General features: G+C 43.7%; 1 protein-coding gene across 3 annotated transcripts in view; it reads left to right on the top strand.

The window, feature by feature from the left end:
• Positions 1 to 12,694, top strand: part of ltbp3 (latent transforming growth factor beta binding protein 3) — a 189,821-nt gene that overhangs the window by 154,394 nt on the left and 22,733 nt on the right. For all 3 annotated transcript variants that reach the window (XM_072551024.1, XM_072551025.1, XM_072551026.1), the window contains exons 17-18: positions 5,800 to 5,922; positions 7,245 to 7,367. In XM_072551024.1, the coding sequence (XP_072407125.1) occupies positions 5,800 to 5,922; positions 7,245 to 7,367 (246 nt within the window). The remainder of the gene's footprint in view (positions 1 to 5,799; positions 5,923 to 7,244; positions 7,368 to 12,694) is intronic.

The raw sequence follows: 12,694 nt of genomic DNA on the forward strand, positions 1-12,694 counted from the left end.
ATCCTTTCTTCCCCAGCACTCCACCTCCCAGCACTATTGCATAGATGTTGTCCCCTCCAGACTTCACGTCAGCTCTGATATAGAGTCATCTAGGTTCGAAACGTTGGCCTGCTCTCTGTCCATGGAGAGTGTGGTTGTCTGACCCGCTGTGATCTCTGGCATTCGTTGTTTTCGGCCAAGACATTTTTACTGTCCAATGTTGGGGTCAATCTCTCTCAGTATTGCAAACCTACCATCTCAGGATTCAGTTCAATGAACTTGCACTCCCTCGATGGCAAGTTTACCTTTTCTTAGCTAAGGAGACCAAAACTGCATATAATACTCCAGGTACGCTCTCACCAAAGCCCTGTAGTAAGAGTTCCTTGCTTCTGTGTCCAGGTTTTCTTGTAATTAAGATTAACATGCCATGGACCTTCCTAACAGCTTGTTACACTGATGTGTTTGCTTTCAGTGACTGACGTGCAAGGACACACAGATCCTTATGTACGTCGATGTTTCTCAATCTATCACCATTAAAGTAGTCCTCAGCCAGTTTGCTTTTCCCTCAAAATTGGATAACTTCACCCTTATCCATGTAATACTGCACTTGCCCACTAACTTCAAACTGTCTAAATTGCCTTGAATACTCTTTACACGCAAACTAACTACTCTCAGTCTCCTGGGGTTTGGTGTTGTCAGCTGAAATAACTCCACAGAAACTAGTATCCTGTCACCCTCAAGTGCGTTGTCATTGATGCTGATCTGGCTTCCTAAGAACCAGCTCACAGAGTGCACAGAACCTCTGACACTGGTCTGAGGAAGGGTCACCAGACCCGAAATGTAAATGCTGATTTCTTTTCACAAATGCTGCCAGATGTGGCTGAGCTTTTCCAGCAACATCTGGTTTTGTTTGCCCACCCCCCACCCACCCCACGTTCCTGTTGATCTTTGTCAGCCAGGGCTCCCTGATTGGACCAGGTTAACGGCCCCAGTCAGGGAACTCCTATTCTGTGAGGTCCACCTGGCTGACCTTGTTACAGTCACTGCATCAGCAAACTTCAGGACAAAGTTTTGCATCCCTCGTTTAGTCTGTTAATGTATATTGTGAATAGCTGGGACCCAAGCACTGATCATAGAACAGTGCAGCACAGTACAGGCCCTTCGGCCCTCAATGTTGTGCCAACCTTTTATCCTACACTACAATCAAACTAACCTACACATCCTTCATTTTACTATCATCCTTGTGCCTATCCAAGATTGGCTTAAATGTCCTGAATTTATCTGACTGTACTACCACTGCTGGCAGTGCATACTATGTAGCCACCACTCTCAGTGTAAAGAACCTACCTCTCCATCTCCTCAAACCTTCCACCAATCGTCTTAAAATTATGCCCCCTTGTGATAGCCATTTCCACCCTGGGAAAGAGTCTCTGGCTATCCACTTTATCTATGTCTCTCATCATCTTGTACACCTCTAACAAGTCACCTCTCGTCCTTCTTTGCTCCAGTGAGAAAAGCCCTGACTCGCTCAACTTTTCTTCATAAGACATGCCCCTCCAGTCCAGACAGCATCCTGGTAAATCTCCTCTGCACCCTCTCTAATACTTACACATCCTCCATATCAGAACTGAACACAATATTCCAAGTGTGGTCTAAACAGGGCTTTATAGAGCTGCAGTATAACCTCGAGGCTCTTAAACTCAATCCCCCTACTAATGAAAGCCAACATACCATACTCCTCCTTAACAACCCTATCAACTTGACACTTTGAGGGATATATGCATGTGGACCCCAAGATCCTTCTGTTCCTCCACACTGCTCAGAATCCTGCCTTTAACCCTGTAATCTGTATACAAATTTGACCTTTCAAGATGAACACTTCACACTTTTCCAAGTTGAACTCCATCTACCACTTCTCAGCCCAGCTCTGCATCCTGTCAATGTCCTGTTGCAACTACAACAGCCCTCCACACTATACCACTCCACCAACCTTTGTGTTTTTGGCAAACTTACTAACCCACCCTTCCACTTCCTCATCCAAGTCATTTATAAAAATCATAAAGAGCAGAGGTCCCAGAACAGATCACTGCAGAACACCACTGGTGACTGAGCTCCAGGTTGAATATTTTCCATCTACTACCACCTTAGCTAATAGGACCAAAACTGTTCACGGTATTTTAGATCTGTCTGAATAGTGCCTTCTATATAGCTTCCCTATTTATATGCTGCTTTTTCAAAAATAAAGCCCAATATTCATTTGTCTGTCCTATTACCTGATGAACTTGGATGCTAGTTTTTTTCTGACTGGCTCACATGGACTTCCAAATCCTTATGTGCTATAGCTTTCTGCAGTCTTGCTCCATTTAAATAATACTTCACTCCTATATCCTTGCTGCCAGACTGCTTAACCTCACATTTTCCCATATTATCTGCCATCTGCCAAGATCTTGCCCACTCCCTTAACCCATCTACACCCTTCCAATGACTCTGTGTTAGCCTCATCAACTGTCTTCTCACCTATTTTTGTATCATCTGCAAACTTGCTGCATTAATTTCCCTTATCCAAGTCACAAATGTAAATAGAAAGCAAATAAATGTAGCCATGTGGAACCATACTAACTACAGATTGCCATCCTGACAATGCTCCCACTTATCCCAAATCTTGTCTTCTATTTGTTAGCTGATCCTTCCATGCTTATGTAATAGCCCCAACACCATAAACTCTGAGTTTAAAATACAATACCTTATCAAGCACCTTTTGGAAATCCAAATATATTACATCCATTGGTTCTCCTTTATCTATCCTACTTGTTGCCTCCTCAAAGAATTCTAATGAATTTGTCAGGCATGATTCCCCCTTCATGAAGCTGTGCTAATCCTGCCTGATTATTTTCTGTATTTATAAATGCTCTTGGATCTTTTATAATATATACTAACATTTCCCAGGAAAGATGTGAATCAAACTGGCCTATAATTATCTGTGTTTTCTGTCTTGCTCCATTTTTCAATAGATGCATTACATTAGCATTTTCAAATCCTAAGGGATTTTCCCAGAATTGAATGGGGGCATTTCTACCAGCAGATTCACTATTTGGTGGGTATTTCCATTAATATCCTAGGATGCAACCCAATGAGGGCTTATCAGCCTCTAGCCCTTTTAGTTTCCATGATACGTTATCTCTCGTGATATTCATCTACGCTCACCGTAATTTTTGTTCCCACTGTGTGGACATCAATGTGTAGCAATGACTTCCGCAACTGGATGTTAATGTCTTGACATGCACAGGATCTCTGAATGGTTGCACAGCCATATAGCTTAGCAGGATCAATGCGATTCAAATAAATTGCATTTATTTCCTGTCCCACTTTTGCCCCTTGATTATTTAGTATTTTTGGAATGTTATTAGTGTCTTCCACTGTGATGAAAAATATTTATTCAACTCCTCTGCCATCTTCAGGTTCTGTATTGCTATTTACTGCACCTCATTCTCCAAAGGGTCTCTGCTCACTGAAACCTCTCTCTCCCTGTGTGTATATATGAAGGAGTTCTGGATGTCCATATTGACATTACTTCTTCATTTGCGCTCAAAGGTCTTTTTTATCGCATCTTTTGTTGGTTTCGAAACTTGCCCAATCCTCTGCATTATTCCTAATCTTTGTCCTTTCAACTGATACCATCCTTAATTTCCTTGGTTTGGTTTCTCTCCTTCCTAGAATCCTTGTGAATAATTAACTATTTTTTAAAAAAATATTTGTCACCCGTTCCTCATCTGCCTGTTTTGCTAAACTCTTGATCCCCATTCCACTCGAAGCAAGCACTTATCATAACTATCGAATAATTCAGAAATAGCATTCCTGCAAACCTTAAACATTATTTAGTTGAACACTAAGTGTCTAAGATGCAGAAACCTTTGATATTCAACCCAGGCAGTAACAGGCAGGGAGGTAATCATTTGGGAGTCCACAAGGAGATTGAACAAATAGAAAACCTGCAAGTGGAACGGGTGCTAGTTTTAGTAAATAAAGAAATGGGCTTTAGTCAATAAAGCAAAAAGGCTAGAAACAAAAAAAAATAATGTTTCCATTGCAATGAGACCGGACATACCAAAGCCAATTGCTAGGTGCTCAAAGGGACAACCAGTTGCATTTGCAGGAAAGTTCAAGGAATCCTCAGAAAAAAGGACACGAGGAAAGGAAATGGGTATTGAAACTGTAGCTGTTTTACAAAGAGAACATATTGAGTTATAATCTTCTGAAAAAGGAGAAATTTCTCAGGACAGTAAAGAAAATCCTTCCTCAGTTCATGAGAGTCAGATCGCTAGAGGTTCAGAATACTTTATTTCAAGAGGAGAAGTGTTTGCATGTCCTTTATCTCAAGGAAATACACCAATAAAGTTATTGAGGGACACTGGAGCAGGTTAGTCACGAATGCTGACTGGTAATTCTCTATCTTCCAGGAGGAGATCATGAAGGAGAATATACTGTAATAATTGGAGGTATATTTGGAGATTACAACTCAATCCTATTGTGCAGAGTTGGAATAAAGAGTGACACAGCAAACACTCTTTAGAGAGGTTGTAGCAGGAACAGTGAAACAAACCCTTATAAAAGGAATTGAGTTTATTTGTGGAACTGGTCTTGCTGGTTCAAAACTCAGTCTCAGTAGGTGGCATAAAAATAAGTGGAGGTAAAAGAAATTGATGTTACATTCCAGAGTATTTGGATTATTTATTGACTGTGTTGTGACTAGATCTCAAGCCCGTAGAATTAGACAGGAAAAGGAGTTAGTTCCAGCACAGGGTAATGCAATGGATATTACAGCCAAAGTACGCAGAAGCAGAAAGATGCAAAGCTGAAGCCCTTTTGTCTGTAAGCACGCACATTTGTTCCAAGATGGATGGTACAAACAGAAATAAATTAATAATACCTGATAGTAGCTATTACAGAGGTTTAAGGGTTACCAATTCTGGGAAACCCAATATTTTAGATATTTTAGATGTAGGTTTGCTTGCTGCGCTGGAAGGTTCATTTCCAGATGTTTCGTCACCCTACTAGGGAACATCTTCAGTGGACCTCCAGGTGAAGCACTGCTGCTGATTCCTGCTTTCTATTTATATGTTTGGATATGTTCAAGGATATTTGATGCACTACAGGAATAGGCAAAAAGGTAAAGGAGATAGGGTGGTTTAGTTAATGAAGGATGCTATTGGTACAGCGGTGAGTAGTGACATGGGTGTAGGAGATTGTGACATGAAGTCAGAATGGAATGAGATAGTAGTAGGATGGGGAACAGGCAAGAATGTAGAATTAAGGATTAACAGAGCACGTATGATCTCATCAAATGGAGAAGACTCGATGGCTGATTAACCTACATCTGCTCCTATAATCTTATGGTCTTATACTTTGGTTACAAATAAGGAAGAGCAAAGTAAATGAGTCACAGGTGGTAGCCACTTATAGGCCAAAGAGTTTCCTCACAAAGTGTAAGTGTGGAATAATGGAGGTGTATAAAAAGGGCACTCGAAGGGCATGAGTTGCTTTGATCTTCACCTTGACTGGACAAATCAGATTGTCAAGAGTAATATGGAAGATGAACATGTAGAGTCCACCAGGGATTATTTCTGCAGTACCCCACCAGTCTTCCATTCTGTAAATCTCTCAAACATCTCACTGTGGGGCCTGTGTTTGGTCCCTTCAGTATTTGGCTTCACTCTGAGGCCTTTCCCTTCCAGTAACAGACACGCTCTGTGTCCAGCATTGTTCCCACTTTGTTTTCATTCTCCATCCCAGTCCTGATTTGTTTTGTTCACCTTGCTTTAGACATTAATGAGTGCAGTGATGGGCAGCTCTGCGCCAATGGCCGCTGCTTGAACACAGAGGGGTCCTTCCAATGTCGCTGTCGCCCTGGCTATCGCCTGTCTAACCATCAGACTTCCTGCGAAGGTAACTTGCCTCCACTTCTGTTTTTGTTTAATTTCCGGGTGAAGTGCACACTGGCTGCGAGACAGAATTAAATGGATGGGCAGAGTGTACTTGGACTGTAGGAGGAGAGGTGTGGCAAGTTAGGTTGTTAATTTGTACATGAATTGTGTGCTTGCTTTGGGCTGTACGGTGGCTCAGTGGTTAGCACTGCTGCCTCACAGCACCAGGGTTCAATTTCACCCTCGGGGGATGTCTGTGTAGAGGTTTGCACGCTCTCCCCATGTCTGTGTGGGTTTCCTTCGAGTCCTCTAGTTTCCTCCCACAGTCCAAAGATGTACAGGTTATGCGAATTGGTTATGCTAAATTGTCCTGGGATGTGCAGGCTAGGTGGGTTAGCCATGGGTATCCATTGCAAGGATAGGGTAGGGGTCTGGGTGGGAGGGTTGGTGCTGACCCAATGGGCTGAGTGGCCTATATAATTGAATTGTAGGAATTCAATTATTCTAATTTCCTCTGTGTTAGCCTCCCCCAATCCTCATCACAATTTAATTGTAAGCACCTTTTTATGGAGGTTTATAAAACCATGAGGGGCATAGATATGGTGAATAGCAAAGGTCTTTTCCCTAGGGTGGGGGAGTTCAAAAGTAGGGGGCATATTTCTAAGGTGAGAGGAGAAAGATTTTTAAAAAGGTGCAAGGGCAATTTTTTTTTTACAAGGACAGGAGTTCACATGTGGAATGAACTTCCACATTAAGTGGTGGATGTAGCTACAGTTACACTGTTTAAAAGACATTTGGATGAGTACATGAATAGGAACGGTTTTAGTTTTAGTATGGAGGGGCAAAATGTGTCAGTGCAGGTATGGAGGGCCGAAGGGCCTGTTTCTGTGCTGTTATGTTTCCGTTCCTTGTTTGTTTGGAGGGATATGGACCAAATGCAAGTAAGTGGGACTAGTTTAGTTTGGGAACGTGGTTGGTGTGGACTAGTTGGACCGAAGGGTCTGTTTCCGTGCTGTATAACTCTATGGTCAGCATTAACTGTGGGATTCAATTTTGCTTCTATAACCAGAAACAGCTAGAAGCTTGTAATTTATATCTCTGCAAATAACAGCTTATACTTTCCTGTCCTCGTATCCTTCACTTCTGGGAATTAGGGAATAAATAATTTCTTCTCTATCTCTGCTGACCGGAAGGGTCACTGGACCCAAAACATTAACCCTGACTTCTCTTCACCCATGCTGCCAGACCTGCTGAGCTCTTCCAGCAATTTCTGTGTTTGTTTCTGCTTTACAGGAACTGCAGCTCTTTTGGTTTTCATTTCTCATGTTTTGCCCTCTCACACAGATATCAATGAGTGCTTGGAGGTAGCAGGGGTCTGCAACAATGGAGAGTGTGTCAACATGCCAGGATCCTATACGTGCCAATGTCATCTGGGTTTCCAACTGTTTGATGACACAAGGTGTAAAGGTAATAGTTGAGGGCTAGAGCAGTTCAACATGAGCAAGGAGCTACCAAGGGTTCCCGGAGCTTCTGCCTCCATATCCCTCATTTTAAAAAATTTATTATTGTCACCTATACCGAGGTACAGTGAAAAGTTTTGTTTTGCATGCAATACAAACAGATCGTACCATACAAATTGTATCAGGATGATAGAACAGAGCGAGGAATACAGTTGCAGAGACGGTGCACAAAAAGCGAGATCAACATTAGCTTTAAAGTTTGAAAGGTCCATTCAGAAGTCTAAGGGACAGCACAGTGGCTCGGTGGTTAGCACCGCTGCCTCACAGCGCCAGAGACCTGGGTTCGATTCCACCCTCGGGTGACTTTCTGAATGAAGTTTGCACACTCTTCCTGTCTGCGTGGATTTCCTCCGGGAGCTCCCATAGTCCAAAGACGTGCAGTTTAGGGTGGATTGGCCGTGCTAGATTGCCCCATAGTGTGCAGGCTAGGTGGGTTAGCCATGGGAAATGCAGGGTTACAGAGATAGGGTCAGGTGGGATGCTCTTGAGAGGGTCAGTGTGGACTCAGTGGGCTGAATGGGCTGCTTCCATACTGTAGGAATTCTATGATTCGTTCCATATAAAGTGCATTAGGGTAATAGAACAGAGCGGGGAATATCATGTTATGGCTGCAGAGAAGGTGCACAGAGAGTACAATCAACATTATAGTCGAGAGATCCATTCAAAAGTCTAATAATAGCAGGGAAGAAGCTGTTCTTGAATCTGTTGGTAGGTGTGTTTAAGCTTTTGTATCTCCTGGCTGATGGAAGTGGTTGGCAGAGATTATAACCGGGGTGGGAGGGCTCTTTGATTATGTTTGCTGCCTTCGTAAGACAATCTGATAAGCTGTCCTTACCATTACACACTGATATGGGATTTCAGTGTTGTGGCCATTTCAGAGACATGGCTGGAGGAGGGACAGGAATGGTTGCTGCAGATTCTGGGATTTAGATGTTTCAGTAAGAACAGAGAAGATGGTAAAAGGGTGGGGGTGTGGCACTGTTAATCAAGGGTAGGATTACAGCAGCTGAGAGAACATTTGAGGACTCATCCACTGAAGTAGTTTGGGCTGAGGTTAGAAACAGGAAAAGAGAGGTCACCCCGTTGGGAGTTTTCAAAGGCCTCCGAACTGTCCCAGGGATGTAGAGGAAAAGATAGCAAAGATGATTCTCAATAGGAGCGAGAATGACAGGGTAGTTGTTAATGGGGAACTTTAACTTCCCCAACGTTGGCTGGGAATACTATAGTTCAAGTAGTTTAGATGGATCAGTTTTTGTTCAATGTTTGCCGGAGAGTTTTCTGACACAGTATGTAGACAGGCCAACAAGGGACAGTACCATATTGGATTTGGTACTGGGGAATGAACCTGGCTGGGTGTTAGATTTGGAGGTAGGTGAGCACTTTGGTGATAGTGACCACAATTCGGTTATGTTTACAATAGCAATGGGCAAGGATTGGTATATACTGCAGGGAAAGAGGTATAACTGGGGGAAAGGCAATTATGATGCGATTAGGCAAGATTTAGGATATATAGGATGGGGAAGAAAACTGCAGAGGATGGACATACTTGATATGCAGAGCTTATTCAAGGAACAGCTACTGCAGGTCCTAGATAAACATATACCTATCAGGCAGGGAGGTAGTTGTCGAGAGAGGGAGCCATGGTTTACTAAAGAAGTTGAAGCCCTTGTCAAGAGGAAGAAGAAGGCTTATGTGAGGATGAGGGATGAAGGCTCAGTTAGGAGGCTTGCGAGTTATAAGTTAGTCAGAAAAGATCTAAAGAGAAGTCAAAGAAGAGCCAGGAGGGGACATGAGAAGTTGTTGGCGGATAGTATCAAGGGAAACCCTAAGGCCTTCTATAGGTATATCAGGAATTAAAGAATGATGAGTGTAAGATTAGGGCCAATCAAAGATAGTAGTCGAAAATTGTGTGTGGAATCTGAGGACCTAGGGCAAGTGCTTAATGAATACTTTTCATCAGTATTCACATTGGAAAAGGGCAATATTAGTGAGAATATAGAGATATAGGCTACTAGATTAGGTGGGATTGCGGTTGACAAAGAGGATGTTTTAGCAAAAGGTTTCGGAAAATCTGAAAATAGATAAGACCCCTGGGCCGGATAGGATTTATCCTCAGATTCTCTGGGAAGCCAGGGAGGATATTGCAGAGCCTTTGGCTTTGATTTTTATGTCATCATTGTCGACAGGACTGTGCCAAAAGACTGGAGGATAGCAAATGTTCCCTTGTTTAAGAAGGGGAGTCGAGATAACCCTGGTAATTATAGGCCAGTGAGCCTTCCTTTGGTTGGAAGTTAAGGTGTTGGAAATGGTTATAAGAGATAGGATTTATAATCATCTGGAAAGGAATAATTTGCTTAGAGGTAGGCAACATGGTTTTGTGAAGGGTAGGGCATGCCTAACTAATCTTATTGAGTTCTTTGAGAAGGTGACAAAACAGGTGGTTAAAGGTAAAGCAGTTGATATGGACTTCAGTAAGGCATTTAATAAGGTTTCACACAGTAGACTATCACACAAAATACGGAGTTTTGGGACTGAAGGTGATTTAGCGAATTGGACCAGAAATTGGCTAGCTGAAAGAAAACAGAGGGGGTGGTTGGTGGGAAATGTTTATCCTGGAGCTCAGTTACCAGTGGTATGTCGCAAGGATCTGTTTTGGGGCCACTGCTGTTTGTCATTTTTATAAATGATCTGGATGTGAACGTAGAAGGGTGGGTTGGTAAATTTGCGGATGACACTAAAGTAGGCAAGTTGTAGATGGTGCTGAAGGATTTTGTGGGTTTCAGAGGGACAGGCATAAGATGCAGAGCTGGGCGGAGAAGTGACAAATGGAGTTTAATGTGGACAGGTGTAAGGTAGCTCACTTCAGAGGAAGTAACAGGAATGCAGAGTACTGGGCTAATGGTAAAATTCTTGGCAGTGCAGGTGAACAGAGAGACCTCGGTGTCCAGGTACATAAATCCCTGAAAGTTTCCACCCAGGTTGATAGGGTTGTTAAGAAGGCATAGGGTGTGTTGGCGTTTATTGGTAGGGGGATTGAATTCCGAAGCCACGAGGTCATGCTTCAGCTGTACAAGACACTGGTGCAGCCGCACCTGGAGTATTGCGTGCAGTTCTGGTCACTGCATTATAAGAAGGATGTGGAAGCTTTGGAATGGGTTCAGAGGAGATTTACTAGGATGTTGTCTGGTATGGAAGGAAGGTCTTATGAGGAAAGGCTGAGGGAACTGAGGCTGTTTTCAGAGGTGACTTAATCGAGACATATAAGATAATCAGAGGGTTAGATAGCGTGGACACTGAGAGTCTTTTTCCTCGGATAGTGAAGGTTAACACGAGTGATTGTAGCTTTAAATTGAGGGGTGATAGATTTAGGACAGATATCAGGAGTAGTTTCTTTACTCGGAGAGTAGTAGGAGTGTGGAACGGCCTGCCTGCAACAGTAGGCACGGTGGCACAGTGGTTAGCACTGCTGCCCCACAGCACCAGAGATCCGGGTTCAGTTCCCGCCTCAGGCGAATCTCTGTGTGGAGTTTGCACATTCTCCCCGTGTCTGCGTGGGTTTCCTCCGGGTGCTCTGGTTTCCTCCCACAATCCAAAAATGTGCAGGTTAGGTGAATCGGCCATGCTAAGTTGCCTGTAGTGTTAGGTGAAGGGGTAAATGGTTACACTTCGGTGGGTCGGTGTGGACTTGTTGGGCTGAAGGGCCTGTTTCCACACTGTAAGTAATCTAAATCTAAAATCTAGTAGTAGCCTCACCGACATTAAGGGCATCTAAATGGGCATTGGACATACATATGGATAGTAATGGAACGGTGTAGGTTAGATGGGTGTCAGGTTAATTTCACAGGTTGGCGCAGCATCGAGGGCCGAAGGGCCTGTTCTGTGCTGTAACATTCTATGTTCTATCTACCCCTCAACCCTCACTGTAGCACATTAACATTCTCCATACCCCTCACTATAACATTCTCCAGTATACCCCATGCCTCATAGTGTGACAATGCCTGATATAAACTGGTGGTGTGGTTGCTAGTGAGGAGAATGGTCTCAGGCTACAGTCTGATATTGATCAGCTGGTAACTTGGGCAGAGCAACAGCAGCTGGAATTTAAGGCGAGGGTATGGTGCTGGAAAAGCACAGCAGGTCAGGCAGCATCGACGTTTCAGGCATAAACCCTTCATCAGGGATGCCTGAAACGTCAACCCTGCTGCTCCTCTCCTGCTGTGTTTTTCCAGCACCCACAATCTCCAGCATCTGCAGTCCTCACTTTCTCCCAGATGGAATTAAATCCTGATAGCGAGGTGATGCATTTTTGGGAAGTCTAGTCAAGGAAGGATTTACACAATGAATGTTAGGTTCCTGGGGAGTATTGAGGACCAAAGGGATATGTCCATAGATCCCTGAAGGTGTCTGCAAAGGTAGACAGGGTGGTGAAGAAGGCACACAAGATGCTTGCCTTCATTAGGTAGGGTGTAGAATATAGGAGCAGGGAATTCTTGTTACAACTTTATAGAACATTGGTTAGGCCACAGATGGAATACTGTGTGCAGTTCTGGTCACCACACTATTGGAAGGATGTGAATTGCCCTCACCCAGAGGGGAGGTAGAACTATGGAAAACAGTGCCTGAGGAGGTGGTGGAGGCAGGTACTGTCACAGCATTTATTAAGCAGCTGGACGAGGACTTAAAGTGACAGGGCATTGCAGGCTACAGGCCAAGTGCAGTTAATTGGGATTAGTGCAGTTTGGGGTTTGTTGGTCAGCATAGATATAGTGGGCTGATTGGCCTGTTTCTGTGCTGCATGACCCTATGACTATACTCCGCAGTCCTCACTGTAAACACTCTGATACACACTGAATCCTTCAATTTAACTCTCTCTGATATACCCCACACCCCACACTGTAGTTCTCTCTGATATACCCCACACCCATCACTGTAATTCTCTCTGATATACCCCACACCCATCACTGTAACGCTCTCCAACATACCTCACATCCCTCACTGTAACAATCCCTGATACACCCCACACGCCTCACTGTAACAGTCTCTGATGTACCCCACATCACTCACTGTAGCTCTCTCTGACATACCCACACCCCTCGCTGTAATACTCTCTGATAATACCCCAACACCCCTCACCGTAACACTGTGATATACCCCACACCCCTCAATGTAACACTCTCTGATATACCCCACACTCCTCACTGTAACACTCTCTGATATACCCCACACCCCTCACTGTAACACTCTCTGACATACCCACACCCCTCACTGTAATAA

This window comes from Chiloscyllium punctatum, chromosome 31, assembly GCF_047496795.1.
Source record: "Chiloscyllium punctatum isolate Juve2018m chromosome 31, sChiPun1.3, whole genome shotgun sequence".
NCBI lineage: Eukaryota > Metazoa > Chordata > Chondrichthyes > Orectolobiformes > Hemiscylliidae > Chiloscyllium > Chiloscyllium punctatum.